General features: G+C 38.4%; 2 protein-coding genes across 7 annotated transcripts in view; one reads left to right on the forward strand and one right to left on the reverse strand.

Moving 5' to 3' along the window:
- jazf1b (JAZF zinc finger 1b) overlaps positions 1–9,629 on the reverse strand; it is a 23,227-nt gene extending 13,598 nt beyond the window's left edge. For both annotated transcript variants that reach the window (XR_005208880.1, XM_037785091.1), the window contains exon 1: positions 9,482–9,629. Coding sequence is in view for 1 of the 2 variants with exons in the window: in XM_037785091.1 (XP_037641019.1) it covers positions 9,482–9,596 (115 nt within the window). In the remaining variant the exon portion in view is untranslated. The remainder of the gene's footprint in view (positions 1–9,481) is intronic.
- A 16-nt stretch (positions 9,630–9,645) lies between these two features.
- Positions 9,646–21,524, forward strand: part of creb5b (cAMP responsive element binding protein 5b) — a 48,182-nt gene continuing 36,303 nt past the window's right edge. Inside the window, exons 1-2 of one of the 5 annotated variants that reach the window (XM_037785088.1) lie at positions 9,646–9,789; positions 11,965–12,026. Coding sequence is in view for 3 of the 5 variants with exons in the window: in XM_037785086.1 (XP_037641014.1) it covers positions 18,365–18,394 (30 nt within the window). In the remaining 2 variants the exon portion in view is untranslated. Of the gene's footprint in view, positions 9,790–11,964; positions 12,027–17,740; positions 18,395–18,565; positions 18,969–21,524 lie in introns of those variants that run through there. The other 4 variants (XM_037785086.1, XM_037785087.1, XM_037785083.1 and 1 more) reach the window with 4 other exon arrangements.

The following is a 21,524-nucleotide window of genomic DNA, read 5'->3' on the forward strand; positions in this document are numbered from 1 at the left end:
TGCTGGCTCTCAGCTAACGGTGCTAACAGTCAACACAGTACAAACAATGGCAACACTGCTGATAGAGCTAACAGTGTTAACCTGGGGGGGGAACCGGAGTGTGGGTGCCACGCTTCCGCAACAGTGCCGTCGGTTGCGATGCACGAACACGCACTAAAAGCACGTGCTGCCGGCTCGGATTTGTCAACAAAGCGCGGAGAAACTCTGATTACAACACACACAGAGAGAAAGCGACTTCATTCTCTACTCAGGTAGACATGACTCCTCTTTATCTTTACATAGCAAATATTTGTGTTGTTTTTTGCTGCAATAGTAATGCTCTGGATATTGTATAGAGCACCTTTAAACTATATTTTAGTTAAGTAAAATTCTTGAATTCAGAAATTTGTATATTTTTTGTTAAATGGAAAAAAGGAGTTAGTAGAAACACATGTTAATATTCTTTAAAATAAGGTATCCAAAAAGTATTGTTTAAGTCAGTGACTGGCACCAATATTGGAGAATGTCCAGGCATAATCAAGACATGACAGATATTTATTAATGTTGTGTATATCCTACTTTTAGTTCCAATATTTTACAATTTAGTCACTGTGATTGTTAATTTCTTACCTGGTAATCACTCAAAATGAGCTCTCAAAACAGTTTTAAGTGGATTTAACCTCTCCTTAGGTAGAGCTAATCACAAAAAAACATCTACTCATCTTGTCCTCTAGAAGCCATAATGACACATCTATACATGTAGACAAAAGTTAAAAATATCCTTAAAAACAAATACCAACATGGTGTATAAATTTAGTACACCCACATCTATAAAGGAAACACACAGCGCAGACTGCACTCTCTATTTCAACTACTGGCTTAATTCTGTCAAGGTGAAAGTTGATGTTGACTAGTAAAAACTCAACCCAAACCACATTTAAGTATAAACGAGGAAGCATACATTTTAGAGGTCTAACAGGAATCTAAGTCAACAAACCAATGTCCGTCTTACTGAAAAGTAGACACGGGCGACGAAAGACGCATGGCACCATCCACTCTGTGGTTACGGCCAAGCCGCTTGGTCAACGATGAAATAGTGGCGAAGTTTTATGATACTGGCAGGTAGGCTCTAAGAACAGCTTAAACCTCAGCGCCTGAGGCTCAGGAGGGTTCTCTCAAGGCCTCAGTCGTAAGCAAGTGTTTCATTAACAGTGGATTTATCCCCAATGAGAAGGACAGCACACCTCTCTCTACTCTCCAGCCAAAGTCATGGAAACACAGAGTAGGAAAGACATAACGGCACTATTCCCCTGCCAAAAGCCAGAGGCAGTGCAGAGGCTATTCTGAGCTGCTGTGTGTTGGTATGTGTGTGCGTGAGTGCACAAGAAATCCCTCCTAAGATCCCTAATGAGACTCTAGGAGTGGAATGGCAGCCTGCTCACAGAGCGCTCAAACAGCAGTGGATCAATCTGTTCCCACACACTGTAAATCACGCACACCTCAGGTGGGGACTGGGGGCGAGGGAGGCCTGCAGGGGCCACTTCCCCCCGCAGACTCTGCTATTCTTTTGGGGCCACCAGCAGTCAAGGAGAGGGACGAAGCAGGCGCCTCAAGTAGAGATGAGAACCACCTCTAATCAAACTACACAGGTGGTCCACCTTGGTGGCCGACTATTAGAGGCCTTCTGGGAAACAGAAAAGGGCATTTATTCAACATCACTAATTCCAGAGGCAAACAATCGGTTCCTTATCAGCCCCAGTGATTGTTTAGAAGTGAGGTGTGGGATGAAAAAGAGAAAGGTAAACAAGAACAGATCTATGTATAATTAATCTATAATAAAGCTCTTCAAATTTTGGATTTTCACTGAAATATACTAAGATATTTTAAAGATGTACAAAAAAATATTATTTACTCTGAAAATCTAAAATGTTCACACGCAAGGTGTCTTGTTTTTCCAGCAAATTCCATTTTCTGTAAATTGTAGTTCACAAACTGTCGCAATGTGTAAGAAAGCTGCTGAAAAACCTTTAAGTAATTAAAAAAACATTTAGTGAAACTACACCCAGTCTTAGAAATGGATCATGTTTCCATCCAGAGTTTAGTGTTTCTTATCTATTTTTCTTAATATTCAAAAACCCTGATGCGTTTCTCTTTAAAAAACAATAATATACCCTATATTTATTTCCCTTTTTACCCCTTCATATTTCTCATTTCATCAAACCTGCTTAGCCTTAATGCGACCTTACTTAAACCTTACTTTATAAGCATTGACTATGCCTATTGTTAGTGTCTATGTGTATGTGAGCGTATACTGACCGAGTCAGTGGCTGCAGTGTATGAGTGCAGAAAACATGATGCAATAACATGTTCTCATTAGGGCCCCTGTGACGGCCTGCAACAGGAAACCAAGGGACGATCACACAACAAACCTTCCTAAGGCAACGGGGGAAGTGACGCCTGCTGCCCTCTCATAACGCCCTCCACGACCCTCTCCCTCACGCACACACACACACACAAACACACACACACCAGACGCACAGCTCCCTCTCTCATTTCCACCAGTGTCTGGCTCTCCCCATCCACCCTCATGGCCAAATGCACTGTGGGGTAGAGCGGAGTGGTGAGCATTATGGTGACATGTTTATGGCGGCTGTGAGCAGCGGGGGACATTACCAGGAGTGGTGGCACAGGTAATTCATTACGATGTGACCTCTGAGGAGGAAATGAAACGGAGTCAAGATCCATGTGTAAGCTGCCTTCGCGGGTTACTGAAAAAAAAACCCAGGGAGGTTAAAATGATCTATTGTAAATATGTTTAGCACAGACAGCAACCTAAACGTATACATGTGCACTACAACACATGAAGACACATTTGTACAAACACACGGGGAAATACAAGGGGGACACGTATAAAACACACACAGTTATTGCTGCTCATTGCAGACGTATTGGATTTGTGATATGCATTAGTGCAGCAACTAAAGATTATTTTCCGATTATATTCTCTATTTATCGTTTAATGCTCGGCCAGGTGACTCTTGAAAAAGAGATTTTAATCTCAACGAGACTTTTACCTGGTTAAATAAAGGATATACTGTATATATAATGTACAAAATGTCCAAACAATTTGAGTTTCTCAGAGCTCCAGACGACTACAATTGCTTGTTTTCTCTGACCAACAGTCCAAAACCCAAAGATATTCAGTGTACAATAGGGCTGCAACTAACGATTATTTTCACAGTTGATTAATCTGTCGATTATTTTCTCGATTAATCGATTAGTTGTTCGGTTTATAAAACGTCAGAAAATGGTGAAAAATGTCAATCAGTGTTTACCCAAAACCCAAGACGATGTCCTCAAATGTCTTGTTTTGTCCACAACTCAAAGTTATTCAGGTCATAGAGGAGTAAAGAAACCAGAAAATATTTACATTTAAGCTGGAATCAGAGAATTTTGACTTTTGTTTCTTTAAAAAATTACTCAAAATATTTGCCGATTAATTTAATAGTTGACAACTTATCAATTAATCGATGTAGCTTTAGTGTACAATAATGTAAAACAGAGAAAAGCAGCAAATCATTATAATGGAAGAGCTGTAACTAGTGAATGTTTGTCATTTTTGCTTGAAAAATTACAGAAGCGCTTATTAATGGAATAATCGACTAATCATTTCACCTCTAATATGCATTTTTCAACACAAATGCCAGTGTTTTTAGACTAGTATACTGTATTTGCCATCTTTGAATTTGACTTTATGTTTAAATTGCAGGTACTCGGTGTTCTCAAACCTGCATTTTTGGAAAGCTGGAAAAGTGACACATTTTTGCTTAAATCCATAGTAGTTAAAGTAGGTGGGATATCAGACCACTTTTATTTACAAAGGTCAGAGAATCTCAGGGATACACTGAATGAAGAGATAGTGTAATTTGCCAAATAACCAATAAATGACAAGATTTAGGTACAATTTAGGTTTTAAAGTCTAATTTATGTAGCTGTAGTAAAGGAAGAATCCTCATATCGGCAGCATTTGACATATGTTACGTGTTTAACATGATCTACTGAAGAATTGAACACAATCTTTAAAGAAAAGTCACAAATTTCAGCAAAAATTTCACATCCGTTCTGCGTCGAGCTACAATCCCGTGTTGTGTGATGTCAGGCTGTACATCATCTCCTATGAAGAATGTTTTATCGAGTACAGGAGCCCCTCATGTCGCAGTCACCGCACAGGAACAGGAGCACTGGTGTCGGGGGATGGGGAAATGTAATTAGGTCCACCAGGTGCACAGATCAGGGAACTAGTTACTGCTTCCCAAATTTATCACTTCCGCACAGATTTTGGGGGTGCATACCAAAATGTACTAAATGAGCCTCCAGTGAGTATTGGCAACAAACAGACTCATTGTTACCGAGCCTGGACACTCTCAGGTCTAAATAACACGGTCGCTATTTGCTTCTAGTCTACAGTGGCCTGGTCGCTCAGTGACAAGGTAAACATTTCACTGGCTTAGTGCGTGCAGTTCCTTCATTGCCGCACAAGAATACCAGACCATTGAGGAGATCTTTCAAGCTTAACGTGACTTAGGCTCAGTGTTAAAAACCTTCCTCTGGTCTTACTGGTGTTTTCTGGGGCTCATTAACAATCTACTCTCTTAAAGTTCGCTTGAATTTGTTCACAAAGGTCTAGCGGACCACCCAACACTCATCAACTTGAATCTTGCTGTCACGTTGGTGGACAAACACTAGCAGATCCATTTTGAGTTTGTTTTATCATAATTGATGTGGGATGGAAATTATTCTGTATTTAATATTGATTTGATATTTGTTTTAAGATATTCTAATATAAGTTTTTCAGGAAAAGCATAACACTTTCTCACATAGCTCTATGTGTTTTCTGAGCAATATTACGATATACATTGTGAAAATGATGTCTATTGTATACATTTTTCTATATTGTTTCTATCACGATATAGGTTAGACCTATATTTATTTATTTTTTTCTTTATAATTGCACTTAAATCTTCTAAGTTCATTTTGCACTCAAGTTTTTAAAATGTGAAAATTGATTTTATTTTGATTTGGCCATAATCGCCGAGCCCTGTGTTTGTATATTTTGAAGTTACTGTAATAAATAGTACAGAGATGTATGGGTACAAAATCACTTTGGAAGGATTATGCTATATTCAATTATAAGAAATATTCTGTAAATTACCAATTAGTTATCTCACTAATTTACCAATTATCCTTTTCAACATGTTTTCATTTGCTGACGCTTGTCTCTTTGGGCTGTTTACTATATGACACAATACGCTGTGTTGTTAAATTAGTCCAGGAAGTAAGTTTTGGCCTACAATATCCGCCATAAGCCTTTTCTGTACAAACCAGGCATCTCAAGAGAGAGCCCCCTTCAACCGACAGCAGAGCAGCGCCACCTCTTGTTCACGGACCTGAGCAGCAGGCCGGCTGGGGAAAACGGGGACAAGAATGTGCGCTTGTTTTCCAGGCGCCTAATTATAAAGGAGAATGTGCTTTAAGCAGCAGGCCACCAGATGAGGAGGAAGACAGGCCAAATCAAGCACTCTCTCTGTAATTATGCTTCACAGGCACTTGGCACAGCGCGCAAGATTTCGCACTTCTCAGAGTGGGCACAGGCCAGCGGACAAAGGAGGGGGGCAGCAAAGTTTTTCCACTCTGAGCCAACTAATTGCCTCATTATTCCCCAATAAGTCATTTAGAAGCATTTTTTTCTGAGGCTAACACCTCGGACACATGCACAGCACACAATCGGAGGGCAGAGGGTATTAAAGCCAGTCAAGCAACAAACAAGAACAACACAGACAGCTGGGCCTTGTCAGCTTCAATAATAAGAGTCTGAAATATTAGATTGAAACAGATGTAGGAACTAAAAGAGTGTCACACTGTGAGGACGGGAATTCACTTTGTAGCCTGGGCGTAGTTAAAAGATATAAATGCTTTAGTGCAACACAAAAATGTAATGCTGATAACATATGATATAATGTAAAATGTATGTAAGATAAAACTAATTATAGTTTTTGTTAATACACTTTTATGTACTTCTATTAAATACAGGGATATAGCAATATAGTTGAGGACCAAAACAGACAATAAAAATAAATAAAGTGAATTGCAAATTTCTATATATAGTGATTTGGTGCTTTGGTATTTTTATATATATAAAAATAAAGTGAATAAAGGCTATAAATACATTGGTATGTGGCACTAAACAGTAACATGCAACCACCTGGAAATTAAATTAAAATCCTTAAAATTAAGTTGTCATATAAACTCAATACCATACTTTTATTTTTACATACTACTACAGTAAATAAAAACATACCTTTTCATACCTGTAAGGGGTGATTTAGACCATGAAGTGCTTTGTAAGCATATAAATAACTAACTGCATTACAGTATACACACAAGTTAGCGATGCTCCAATTAAATGGGCACCATCTGGAATTGGCCACCAATTGTCACACAAATAACTCAAACAGAAGTCTGAGATTTCGCCAATTAGAAGAATGTATCGTAAAGTAGCTGAAGCAAATAAATGTTTTCATGGCTTGATTCATAATGACTTCTCCATCTCCACAGACAGGGCTTCTTGTTATTGTTTCGCCTCACATGAACTAGAGGTGGTGCTGTTGACTGTGGTTGGACTTGATGTGCAGTCAGGAGGGCATCATTATGAGCTACAGTATGTGTGCATTGATAGCAGAGTTAAGTGTTAAGCATGCTATGAGCTGGTGCAGGAGACCAGCACTAATGTGGGATTAGATATTATTTAAATACAATAAAATATAATACAATTGAATCATTTTTCTGACTGTGATACGCTTGTTATAGTCCTCATGAAGCAAAGTCAAGGTCCAAATGGTAAGCTGCCCAGTCTCTATAATGAACTGCTCCAGAAGTGCAATCATTTATTTGAGATAATTGCTTTAAAGAAATTATAATAACTGATTAAACAAAGTTGTTTGCAGGTTATATTGTAATGTATTGGTTACATTTGTGGATTCGTGATCAACACTGATGACACCATACGTTCCCAAGAGTGATTTTTATCAAATGAATACTGCAACTTTTGGCCTTTAATAAGAGTGTTAGGACTTGTCTCTTTCATTGAGTGGACAGACACAACAAAGGCTGAACATGATTGTAAGCTATTTTCTACAGTATAATACAGTACCAATACAGTATATCTGATATTTTCACATCAGCTGACACCATATATGGTTAAACGTGATGTGGGATATATGTATATGTATCCATATACTGTATGTTTTTAATAAGGCACAATTATTATTATCATTATTATTATTATTGAATACTTTTAGGCTACTCATTACAATGATTTTGCATGTCCTAAATATGATGATATGATATATTAAATTATGAGATTTGATTTAATTGTGAAAAAGTTGTTATTTACAAAGCTATAATAATGAGGGGAAAAATATTATTATTATTAATTATTATTATTATTATAATTAATAATAATAATAATAATAAAAAAACATTTTCTTTTTGTTCTTTTGTTTCAAAATACAACTGGCCAAACACTGGCAGTAAGTTAATATCATACACATAACATTGATTTTAAAAAGATGATATAGGCGGATATATGTAGATACGTTGTACATCTCTAAAAACGACCCTGTGAGATATTTAATAATCGCAAAGATATGCTAACAACATTAATAAAAAATGAAATAGCCTACCCTAAACTAGGCTACATCATTACTGGAAACGAAACAAATGTGAAACTTAAACCTGCAGTAGGCAGAAAAGTTTTTGGCATCATTTGGGCAAAAATTCCATAATAACATTTCAGCATATTGTAATTCAAGTGTTCTGAGAGAAAACTAGACTTCTGCACCTCCTCATGGCTCTGTTGTCAGGCTTTAAAAAATCTAGCCTGTTACGGGAGACTTTGGCCAATCACAGGTCATTTCAGAGAGAGAGAGCATTCCTATTGAGCGTTCCTATTGGCTGTGCTCCGACTGGTGGGCGGTGCTTGATATTTCCTCAACAGATCTCAACATGGCGTCCGGGTAGGGATGTCACGAGAACCGATACGCAGAGCGCTGACTCCGATCTGTACCGATGGGTGGCAATGTGTCCTCTCTGGTAGCGCTTTTGCTGTGGGGCTCTACCGCGGGGGTCTACCTGGCGCCGGTGCTCCGTGCACACTGGCTGTGACCGCTCCATCAGCCGTGCAGCGATTACCTCATTAATGTTATGGTTCCCTTATAGCATTGGTATTAAACGTGAAATATTGCCAAATAGGTGCATTTGCATTTCACATCGACAACAAATCCTCTGCTCCTGCTCCTACTACTCTGAGCTGACGGACCAGATGCGTTCATGGTCAGTATGTAGTGTCCGTCGTCTGACTATCGATTGATAACATGCCGCTGATACGCCAAAATGAACAAAATGGGTCAATTATTTTTATTTATTACTTAAAGGCTACATGCCTCTGTTTTTTGTAATGTTCAAATGTTTTTAATAAAAGAGTACGTGTTGAATTACATGGGATTTATTGTTGTTTTGTTTTGTTTTTGCCGTGGTATCGAATTTGGTATCGAGAACCGTGGAAATTCACTGGTATTGGTATCGACTACTAGATTTCTGGTACCGTAACATCCCTAATGCCGGGTCACAAACTTTCTCATTTTACAGCTAAACCGTGCACTACAAGATGTTTCTGAAACATTTCAGGTGTGAAATAGACATTACAGTAACAGAATATTGATTCAAATTTGTATATGTATATTATATCAGCGCTGCCTAGTTTGACCGGTTTGATCAGAGTTTGCAGTGATTGACAGCTGCTCAGAGACGGCAGGCTCCAGCTCCGCTCTGATTTGTTGTTTTCCTCCGGCCTGTGAAATCTTGCAGATGCCATTAGAACAAAGAGGCACATGATTTTAATTCAGATTACCTGTCTCATGCACTACTGTCAGGATATAGTCACCATTTTATAAAAATAACTTTTTTTTCATCATATATATCTCCAGTTCTACCCACTGCAGCTTTAACACATGCATGACAGTAACTTGGGTTTAAGAGTGCATCCTTACTTCCAGCAAAGTGCACTATGTTGTCAGGCTTGATTGACTCAAACTGATCAGTAATCAGTGTCTCTTCATTGGCTCCTCTACAGGCTGCAACTTTAACTCACTAGGCTGCTCTGCCATCGGGCCTTGCACTGCAATAATGTTGCACTAAACTGTCTTCCTGTCGGTGTGTCGGTGCTGCAGCTAGTCGGTGATAACAGCGTTGATAAGAGAAATGCAGCTGGTGAACAGGAACTGTTATATCTAGCACATACACATCAGCAGTCACCACACCTAGCAACAGTGTTGTCAGGACGCAGGAAGTAACTTGCTAGCTCGCTAACTTAGCCACTAGCTTGCAAACCCCTCGGCCATTGCTGCTGCGCTGCTGGCAGCTCCGTGACTTTATCGGCTCTTACCGATGTGGTTGTCCTCGATGTGCACGATGAGCTCGGCCAGAGAGTCGAAGTGGAGTCCGCAGCCACCGAACCTGCAAGCGTTGGAGAAGAAAGAAGCAGCGGCGATGCCTGTCATGGTCGCTGCTGCATTGGAAATGAGGGCAGCAGGCGGCGGCGGCAGCAGCAGCGAGCAGCGGGGAGACAGCAGGCGGACAGCGGTGGAGAACAGCTGGAGCGGCAGAGCAGAGCAGGGGCGGTGCGGTGCGGCGCGGTGCGGTGCGGCGCGGTGACTCCTCCAGGCTGCGTTGAGAGACACTACCAGACCGGATGTAAGGCGCTCTGGCTTTCACAAGAAAAGCTTAAACTGTTTATAAAGACACAGATTTCATCTAATAATTGTGAATTTATATCATATTTATCTTAAATATTATAAATTACATAAATTGAATATAAATAGAAACAGATTTGATCTAATAATTGTGAATTTGTATCATATTTATCTTAAAGATATAAAAATAAACAAACCAAAAAATGTTCCTGCTACTAATAATTAAATAATAAATAAAAATAAATACCGGTTACTAGTGACCAAAGTAGCTTTTTAAGGCTACTGTGACGACTTAAAGGTCCCATATTATAAAAAAGTGAGATTTTCATGTCTTTTATATATATATATAGAGCAGGTTTAAGTGTTTTATATATACTGTTAAACTATCAAAAAGCTCAATATACAGAGAAATACACAAACGGCCCGTATTCAGAAATTGTGCGTTTGAAACAAGCCGTTAGGATTTCTGTCCATTTGTGATGTCACAAATATACAATTATATAGATCATTACATGATTGTAAACGTAAACATTCTAAATGTGTCCCAGTTTATTCCTGGTTGCAGTGTATGTGAATGTCATCAGCTGACAGGAAGTACACATGGTCCCACGCTGTTGCCTAGCAACGCAATTCTGTTGCAATTCCGTCAAAATGTGCTAAAACGGAGCGTTGCAGACAGAGGGTGAATCAGGTATATTCAGACAGACAGTATGAGGAAAATAAAGTTGTTTTTTTTAACATTACAGCATGTAAACATGTTCTAGTAGAAACACAAAATACAAGTATGAATCTGAAAATGAGCACAATATGGGACCTTTAAATCCCAATTTATAATGATATAGAATGGAGTAAAGTACCTTTGTACAACTTGTGAAGCAGTGTTAACCAAATACTAAGTACCTTTACTGTAAATATATATATATATATATATATATATATATATATATATATATATATATATATCACCATTGAAATAAATTCATTTTCAATTAGATTTTCTTCTTCTTCTATTAAAATAGTGCATAGTCAACGAATCAACTTACCTTTTTTTTATCACTAACTCACTAAATATTGCCACTACAATAGTCTAATACTCTAAACTAAATATGGAATAGTGTTTATGTTATAACAATGTACCGTTTTAAACATGAATAATAAATAAACTACACAATGTATATTATTAAGCTGTTATGATCTATGGTAATAATACAATAGATTAAATAAATAACATTTCAGCAAAGGCCCAGTTTTATCACGAAAAGAAAATGCACATAACTCTAAAGTAGTCATTTAAAGTTGTATTTGTATATTTTGAGGGGAAGCTGGGTATTTTTCGTCTAACTTGACACATGTAGTTTGTGTAGTTAGTTTGCAGGATTGAAGAGAAAGAGGGACTGTCAGAAGCAAATCAGCACCATTACTTCAAACTACCTGCGGAATCCTTCAGTGTGTATACTCTAAAGGTGTGTACTGCTTTAACAAACTCAAAGTGTCAACAAAGTGTTTGTGTTAATTTGAATCCAATCTAAACTTGGATTTGTGTCCACTTATATCCACACTAAAATGATCTAATAATTACTTTATTGATTATGCGATTATCAGTAATTATTTTTTGTGATGAACAGTGATACAGTTGTGTCATGAATCACACACTGGAGCAACACTTAACTGCAAAGCATCTTATGGCCACAAGGTGGCAGTGTTGGTCAGCAGATAAATATGAGTCATGTTTGTTCTTTGTGTTCAGTAATTTAGGGGTCCTCTAACTCTCCCAAATTTTGCCTCGAGTGTTGTTGCATACAAGATGCTAATAAGTACTCAAAGAGAGCAGTATCAAATATATTTTAAATACAAGTTGCTTCTGTCTGATGTTATTCTACATTGGTTTAGTACCATCAAAATCACTTGATGAATCATGTGTTGCAAGATAAGTGTATTCATTCAGTTGTTTGAGACAACACAAGCTAGAAAAGAACACATGTTGCTGTTCTAGGTGTTGTCACTTGTAAAAAGTGATCAATTTCCAAAAGATTCAGTTATGTATGGAATCATATTTCAGTTTACATAAAGTAAACAACTACGGCTTGTATGTGCAGATTTTACTTACTTGTCAGAGCAACAGATATGAATGATTTTGTGTCTTATCCAGCTATTTTTTTCCTCCGTCTGTTTTCAGTGGAAGAGATGGAGTGATGCAATCACTTGCAAGACAAAAAGGGATGTCTGCACAATGCACTGGTATGTAGACAGTAAATAATAATCTTGTTTGCGTATGGAAATGCAGATCTGCCCCAAATTGTCCAGAAATTGATTTTGAAAATGCAAAATTACAGTAATAATTTTTAGTAACTTAAACTTTCTTCAGTTACATTCTTTTTTGCATTCATTGACTTTGCAGTAACTTTAAGTTAATGCGTGGTGATGATGTAGTGGGACATTGTTGGGCCCAGCCCATTTTCAGATCATTCACCACAGTGATGGTAAAACTATTTTTCCAGTTCTAGCTTGAGAACACTTTGGGATATTACCTTAAAAGCATTACATCACACACAGCCTCTTGTTTGAGGAAGCTGATGGCTTTCGTTTAAGATGCTGGCATTGCCTGTCTTCAGTTATTTGTTGATGGTTCTGCTTGATGAGCATAGCTGCAACTAATCAGTCGTCTTCACTCAACTTGTTACAGCCAATAAATGTAGATGAGGCAGATGCATTTGTGATTTTCTGAAGGAGAGATATACTGAATAGGCTGTTTAACCTAAATGTGGAAACAAATGCAGGGAAAGTCACATATCACAGTTGCTGGTTGCCCTCTGTGACCTTCTGTATCCAACAACTTTGAGCTGACCAACAAGATAATTTGCTCTCTGTTAGATAGTTACATGCTTCTATAGACTACAGTAAAGAGGGGCGATCAAATATACGATCAAATATACAATTGAAAATTTATAACTTTATGATATAAAGGTAAATTGTCTTGAAACATTGCAGAAACAGAGATTTTCCAGCTCTAAAACTCCCCTGAGAGTTATTCAGTTCAAATCACCAGCGTGTTTATTTATGAATACTATTAATAAAACAGATGGTTTTGCCGGCCAAAGTAAATTATAAAGGAAGAATAACACAGTGGTGACAAATTAATCCAACATTGTTTCCAATGTTGTAATATAAATTATAAGATTAAAATCTTTGAAAGTGAAATATATAAAAGTTTATTGTTATCATCCATTTATGTGACACTTTTCAAAGCCCAGCCAGAGAACATTTATAAATGGTGTTACACATGACTTTAATAATCCAGTATGAACACATACAGAAGCCACATTCAGATGTCAGAAGAGTGATGTACTCACCCTCAAATGCAGAGCACAGAGGACATCACCCTACACTGTTGTAAATCTAAAGAGCCATCACACAGGCAGCACTATTCACCAGCCACCTAATGTAAATGTTACGGGGTTGAGTGTTTGAGTGCGGGAGTGACACTGGGGTTATCTACTGGGAACCTCCCAGCACATATGTTTTGTTGAATTAGGCTCTCAGTTCCACCATGAAGCTCTACAGGGATGTTTGGTGTCCCAGGACCCGAGTCTCTCCCGCACCAGTGGAGTTCCCTACTCTTATGTTAAAGTTATACTCCAACAACCCCATACAGAATTGAAATTAGCAACTATCATAGATGCTATGTCCTGGCCCCCTTACAGCAGAGCATGATGAATTACTAAAGATTCTCCTTTTAAGAGTAACACATAAATATTTTTTGTAACCTGCCTCAGACTTTGATAAACAATGTCATACTTTGGCAGCACTGTTAACAAGTCCCGAGGTCTGAGTCATTATTCAATATTTCTTGATCTATAACCACTAAAACATCCTTCCTAGAAGTTCAGAAACTAAATTACATAAACAATTACAGGCTACAAGTATGGCTGAGAAGAACTAACATGGAACTTGGGCTACATCCATTGGGTAAAAGTCAGCCACTGTGAGTCTATGAACAACAATTTGAACTATGTTTCTCAGTCACTCCTTTTTAAGGTCCTGAATAGAATGGGAAATATGGAGATGTACCTGTAGTTTGCAAGGGGCAGGGAGATTCATTTGAACCACTGCATATAGAGAAACATAGAAAACATCAGTTGCCAGAGAGCTACTGATAATAGATTCAATTCTTCTAGCATTTAATTAGCCTTTTAAAGGAACAGTGTGTAACATTTAGGGGGATCTATTGGCAGAAATGGAATATAATATTAGTATGTTTTCTTTCGTGTACATTCACCTGAAAATAAGAGTCGTTGTGTTTTTGGTACCTTTATCGTTTATATCTACATACAGAGCAGGTCCTCTTCACGGAGCCGACCGCCATGTTTCTACAGTAGCCCAGAACGGACAAACGCTGTGTTAACTTTTCCTGCTTAGGCGATAACGTTACTCACGCCGGAGTTAACCCCCGTCACTCCACTCAGCCGCCGGGAAAACAAGACACGGGAAACCTCTGTTGGTGTTGAGGAGCTGCAGCATTTCTTTCTGCACAACATGCAACTTCCACTGTACATTAGCTTGATATTCTCAGAGCTAAACTAACTCTGTCTTTTGCTCCACTAGCTCACTTGCTCGCTCACACACATTTGCCACTACTCTCTCTCTCTTGCTTCACCACTCACTTCCCACATACACACACACACTCTACACAGTGGCGTTTGTTATTCTCCAAATTACCTACGCTACTCTTACAACAACAGCTCTAGAGAGGGCCATTTGCATTTTCACGTCAGCCACCGTAGTTCTCCTACACGTTTGGCACACAGGAGAGGTTTCAATCTGCAACCTCACCGCTAGATGTCGCCAGATTTTACACACTTTACCTTTAAGAAAACGTTTTTTTTTGTTTTTCACCCCCATAATTTATGCAACTTTACACCTTAAAGCTATTTGCTAGAAGTGAATATAGCATGAAACTGAATCTGCCATCTTACTTGTCTTGCTGAGGTGTTGTAATGTGGAATAGCATGTAGTTATACTGAGAGCCAATTTCCATCCCTGCAGGCACAATATTCTCTGATTAAGATGTAGAGAGCAGGACACAATGTTTTACAGTAACAATCCATTTGTTCAAACATCTACTTTCCATCTTCCATTGTTGTGCAAAGTAAAATATTTCTATTTTATATTTTAATTACAAATTGAAAACCTGTATGACACTTTTGTTATTTCGCCTCCTTCACCTTTTGCACTCGCCGCAACAAAGCATCCTCGCCGGTGCTAATCTTCCCAAGGTGATCTTTCTCAAAAGCATTGCACAAAGGCATAATAATAAAAGGTTTAGTATAATATAGATCAAATCTGCCTTAGTGTGGGTCACTGACCCAAACTGTATCGGCTCTTTCCAACCTTAATAGTCTGCTCCTCTGGGAACATAATGTTTGGATTGGTTGGGAAATATATTGGCAATAAAGAGACAAAAGGATGTCATAAACGTTGATTAAAGCTCTGGTTAAAAGACAGAGGCGGAGAAGCTCTGAGTTATGAGGGCTTTTCAGACTGCGTTATTGTTTCAGTGACAGAGCTCTTAGTGCGTCTAGTGGAGTGGTCGCAGGCGAGTGGTAAACATTTCTCAATGTGTGAGGAGTCATTAATCCCTGAAGCCGAGGATGGCTTCACTACTGGTGTCTGTGGCCTAAGAAATCACAGCCAGTTGGCACCAGCAGGTCACACAGAGCTCCAATATAAATGCTTTGTACTCCAAAGCCGTTTAAATCTCTTCTAATGTGCCGTACCTCAGGCACACATTTCAGGGAAGGCAGTGTGGAACAACTATGTGTATGTGTGCACGTTCAATTCATTTGCAAGTGAAGCTTGATGATGCGTGTAAGGTCTGCCAGTTTATAGCCCTTTTGTGAGAGATATGTTTTGCAAATATAAGTAGAAATTTGTTTGATTTGACTATCAGAAAAGAAGCCAGTAGCAAAGAAAACAACTGTTAGGGCACTGACGAGGAAGTGCAACGGTGATATGTAGCTTTGATGCTTTGAAATAGAAAACTGTCACCAATGATGGATTGCCAACAGCTACTTGGGCCCCAGAATTAAAAAAAAGGACGCTGAAAGTTCCAGCTTTACTGGTTTGTGCTAATCCAATCGAAAAGATTCACCGAATGATAGTCCATGTCCTGTCAAAATCTAGTTTGAAAATCTTCTTTGTTCCAGTTTTGGGCTTATTTCAAAATTAATTTGTGTTTGATCAAATTACCACACAGCATATCTGAGACCAGGTAATATTCCAGTTTAGAAAAACTGCACACATTTCACAGACGGTAAGGGGAATGGTGGGGTTAATAGTGGCCAACAGCTCATTTGTGCCTCAGGGCCCCATAGCAGGTTAATCCAGTCATTAGGTGCCACTGCAGGCCTATTTTAATAAGGGTGCATTCCGAATCACATACTTTTTCTTTTTACTTTTAGTAGGTACTGCAGCTGTCCTTACAAAGTACCTACTGTTGCATGCAGTATGCACACTATTGGGTCATACTACCAATGAGTATTGAAGCAAAGAGACAAAACTCCGGTGTTTTTTGACAACAGCCGCTGCCGCCATATTGGACTTATTATATTTATAATATCTTATTGTTCAACACAGGCCATTTAGGAATAATATGACAATAGAAAATAAATAATTTAGTTTTACTTTTGTACGGCATTTTTTAGGCTGACGTTTTACTGGCGTTCGGTAGTTGCTTTCAGTCTAAAATGGCGGAAGCGTAGCTTTGCTTCTGGATGGAACAAACAATTGACTTTCACTTCTGGGAAGATTGTTCTTCTTGGCAATATATTGCCAAGAAGAACGTATAAATACATTCTCTGATACTATTTCATCATAACATTGCACCTTGAACTTTGACCCTCTTGCTCATACATCCGAGGCGCAGAGGATTGTGGGTCAGAATAGACAGAAAATCCTGCTGACTTCCGGCGACCAGATGCAGTAGGACGTCCTGGTATATTTGGCAATATTTGACATACTATGTATTGGGACAGACTTAATATTTTTTCTGGCATACTAAATAGTATGGTAGTATGGATATTAATATAATATACTGTATATTATTTATCGTCAACAAAGGGTAGAAAGACAAAAGGTGCATTATATTAGCCTGTTACTAGGACTCAAATTGGCTATTATGATAAGATAAGAGATAAGATATTCCTTTATTAGTCCCGCAGTGGGGAAATTTGCAGTGTACAGCAGCAAAGGGGATAGTGCAAAAATGAAGATGCATCAGCTAACACAGTAAAAAAAGAGCTAAACAAAGTGTAACAAAACAATGAACCATTTAAATAGAAGGAAGTATAAAAATAGGAGCAGTATAGATAGATAGATAGATAGATAGATAGATAGATAGATAGTAACTTTATTGATCCCGAGGGAAATTCAAGTTTCCAGCATCACAGTTCCATAGTGCAAAACATGTTAGTAAAAAGGCAGTAAAAAAGTTAGTAGTACAAAGTACAAAAAATATATCAGATATAAAAATACAAGGAGATGAAGAAAACTGTTAAAACTGAATATAGTGCAGGGTAACAGCTGTGATACAGGACTATTAAAAAAGTGAATATAGTGCAGAAGAGACTGTTAAAAGTGAGTATAGTGCATTATTATCTGTATATACAGTATTGACAATAAACAGACTATTAACAAAATTGCACAAGTGGAAAATGATATTGCGCAGTGTGAATGAATGAAATTCCACCTGAAAATATTGTAATGATTTCAGTATGCTACTTGACTTTTTTTCTGTTTTTTACAGTATGTGAAGCCCTATGTATTGTCTTTCTTTTTTTTTCATTTTGTTTTTCCTTTATTTGGTTTTACTCAGACATTTACATAAACATACTTAATTAGATACAAATATGAAGTGAACCAACTTTTCCACTTTTTTACAATGAAATTATAGAACACACAGACACAACATGGGGTGCTTCTCATGTGAAATAAGATCAAATAAATAATAATAAATAAAATTACATTTAGAAAAAAAAGAAAAAATTAAACAAAAGAAGGGCGTTTTGGGGAATGTATTCTCTTTCAAGTGATGAAGTGTGTGATTAAATCCTCTCATTTCACACATAATGTAAGTGATGTCACTCATCATGCTAATGAGACAGTTCAGAGTTGTCAGTTCAGAAGATGCTGGTGCAGAGCGCTCATTTGCATGCCTAATTGGTCAGTATTGGAGATGCAGCTTTTACAACCACACCCACTCCACTCACTCCAGGTCCAGCAGCGTCCGTCCATCCATCCCTCCCTGCTCCATCCATCCATCCATCCATCCATGCCTCTAGCTGGGTGTGTGCATGTGCAAAAACTCCGCCCCACGCTCGCGCCGCCTACCAAGCGGACCGCAATGATTTAGAAGTTCAGGAATCCCACGTGACGTCACCCGGGGGGATGACGTTATGCTTCTCTAAATAGATCGTATTGTAATCTTTTTACCCAGTCCAACGTGGTTTCTTCTCTCAGAGACCTGCTTCACACATTTTTCTACACTTGTTTGGTAAGTTTGAGAAAAGCTCGCAACCAGCATGCAGAGGACCGTGCACGCGCCCCTGCAGGTTTGTTTGTGTTTGTTATAAAAAGCGAATCCTTCTTCTTACTTTTTTTTTACTGCTCCTTTTTTTTCTCTTCATGCAACAGCTTGTCTTGTTGTGCGCTTTCAGCAGTGTGTGTCGAGATGCTATGTTTTGCCTCTGAGAGGAGATGTTGGTTTTGTCAGAGTAGGTGCATTGTCATCTCACTCCTGTGCGTCAGCCTGTCTATCTGTTGACTGTTGGTGAAGTTGGAGTCAAGTGCTGCTCAGTGGAGACAAGTCTGCAGGAATTCATCTACAAAACTACACAATTGCAAAGGATTTTCATTGCACTTTACACCAATTTGGCACGTCTTCCAGTTTTTTCCTTATGTGCTCCATATAGCTCCATAAGCTGGACCCCTTGCTGCAGCACTGCCATGCCCATGCCCATCGTCCCATCTCGGGATAAACGAACAGCCGGCAGTCGGTGACTCTTTCTGCGCGCTGCATGCGGTTCACCAGCTACTGATCGGTCTGGAAATGATGTTTTTTTTTACTGTCATGCCAAGTTTAAAAAAGAAAAAAGAGTGATGATGCTCCATGTTTCCCGAGAAAATGTACGTTTCCCCTTTTTCTCTCTTGAACAGTGTATATGTGACCAACATTACGTCATTCTGCAGCTCCAGCAGTCGATATTTGATTAACCGCTGAGATGTTGAGGGTTACTTTCAGGAAGGTTGTGCTGACGAGGCGCGCTCTTGTGCATGGCTGGAAAAAAAGAAAGATGTTTTAATCATTTGATTACTCTCCGCTTGTCATTATGTTTATGTGACAACACACTATCAATAACCGCTTGTTTTTCATGCACGCTGCTTTTAGACTCGTGGAGTGGAGGCTGTATGGAGGTTATATTGTGTTCCCTTTTAATAAGCACCTAAAGGCATTTAAGTTTGATGATGTTGTTAGTGATTCTGATCATTTAATACAGATTTTATTATTATTTTATTTTAATAATGAGATCAGGCACCTATTGTACTTCTATAGATTTTATGAAAGCAACAGTTTGAGAAAAAGTTTGGAAGTTGAATCCTTTTTTCACATTTTTTCACTTCTTTGTTGTAAAAAGCCTTGGCAAAAAAAAATCCATTATATTTTGAGTATGAGAAGAGTTAACAATTGTGACTTAATAATAATAATAATAATAATAAATGATAATAATAACAATAACAATAATAATATTAATATTAATAATAATAAATGATAATAATAACTGATGATACATATTTTATTATTATTTGTATCTTACGTTCAGTAATATTCTACTGAAGTGAATAGCCAGCTACCAGCAAGCAAAATAAACATCAAATTGTGAATAATTACATAAATAAATAGAAAACAGCAAATACTTCTACATTAAACTTACTGGATAACTTGAGTTATTTGGTAACCTTGATGCAGATCTAATTCTTCACATATTTTACACAGTATTCAGCCTGATTGCAGTGCAGCGGCTGATTGCAGTAATGAAATGTGACCTTTATTTGTTGATGGTTGTTGCATGTGCTCAAGGTGAAACATTCCTCTGGTAATGAGTGTACTAATGTAGGAAGGGGTCGAATAACAGAAATCATAACACCAGCCACAGAAGTCTCATTTCACCTTTAAAAAAAAAAACAACTTTTTGGGCGTATTTTATTATATCGACTTGTAAATTTTTAATCATTTCATTCTGGGACTTTTTCCTCTATTCTATAAAACATGTTGTGAGTAAGAATAATGCGAGTGCCCCTCTGAGGAGGCTTCTTTGTATTGTGTGAGTTTACAAGTTGTGGAAGAGGCCAGTAATTGATAGGTCTTGATGTTTACATCACAGCAGGCTTTTTGTCATGCATTCACTCAAGAGCAGAAGTTCAGGGCAGACATTGTCTAAGAAAGGCTATGTTCGCCGCCTCAGGGTTCGCCGTGATCCTACCTTGAACTTGTGCTGTCAAAGGCCCCGGCTATGGGGAGTTAGAGATTTGAATTGCTGCGCATGTTTGTGCTTGCTTTAACCCCATATGCCTTTGCACCCGAGCCCCTCTTTTCCTCACCATATTGTTTAAATTCTAATATATGCGCTCTACCTGGAGAATTCCTCCCCAGCTCCTCTTGAAATCGAACGCCGGACCCTAATCCTTCCCCTCGCACACATCAGGATGTAGTTAATGTAAAGTGTAACCAAATTTCCTCTGCTAAACTAAAACATCTATATCAAATGAGAGCCAAGTGCCTCTTCCAAGGAAAGGGGCGTTGAGTACTGATAATTTGAAGTGTGAAAGCTATTGGATAATTCACAGAGGCATTCACAGAATTAATGGTTAAAAGTTTTATGCGTCATATGGTTCGAATTTCCTGGTAAATGTGATGAAATGACCAAGTCTCATTTTAAGAACAGGAAGGTAAATGTAAAAATGTTGCATCTGTTTTAATAGTCATGGATACTCTTTGTTTCTTATTAGTGCTCTCTGGTGATTTGGGGATTTTTGGTCGAGTTGTAGATTTAAAAGAAGTGATTCATAGTTGTACAGGTGTTCAGGAAGAAAGCCTGAAAACGATGGTGGCATTGTACGTACAAATAGCTCAAAGTTCTGTATATTTTGAATAAAAATGAGGCCTTAAATGTTGATTCAAGACGTGGATAATCACGTCACTGGTTCTTCAGTCGTTCATACTTGCCATCATCCTTGGTTCAGGGTTAGGATCAGCAGCGTTAGTCCTGTTTGTTGTGTCAAAGGAGACCAGGTGAGTTTTTAGGGGCCCTGTATGGAGACGGAGTGGACTGGTGACAGAAAGAGAGACCAGGGCTCATTGCTCTCTGACAGAGAGACCCTGTCCAGACCCTGTTCTGCAGGCTCGCTCATGAAGTACAGCTTGTTAGGTAAACAGCGCTGCTTAGCATAACACAACATTTGAGTGTTTTGACTGTGCTTGAGGAAATAGTCTGTGCCCATGAAAAAGACACACATGTACATAGTGTATGAAGGTATTCATGCTCGACACGTGACGTGAGGCAGCGGCATTGAATTTCGGGTTCGTGAATTGATGATGGTGGCAAACTTTGTGTTATATGTATGTAATAAATAACAACTGATAAACACCTAATGCTGATGATTAAATTAGTATAGCTTCTTAAC

This window comes from Sebastes umbrosus, chromosome 11, assembly GCF_015220745.1.
Source record: "Sebastes umbrosus isolate fSebUmb1 chromosome 11, fSebUmb1.pri, whole genome shotgun sequence".
NCBI classification, from domain to species: domain Eukaryota; kingdom Metazoa; phylum Chordata; class Actinopteri; order Perciformes; family Sebastidae; genus Sebastes; species Sebastes umbrosus.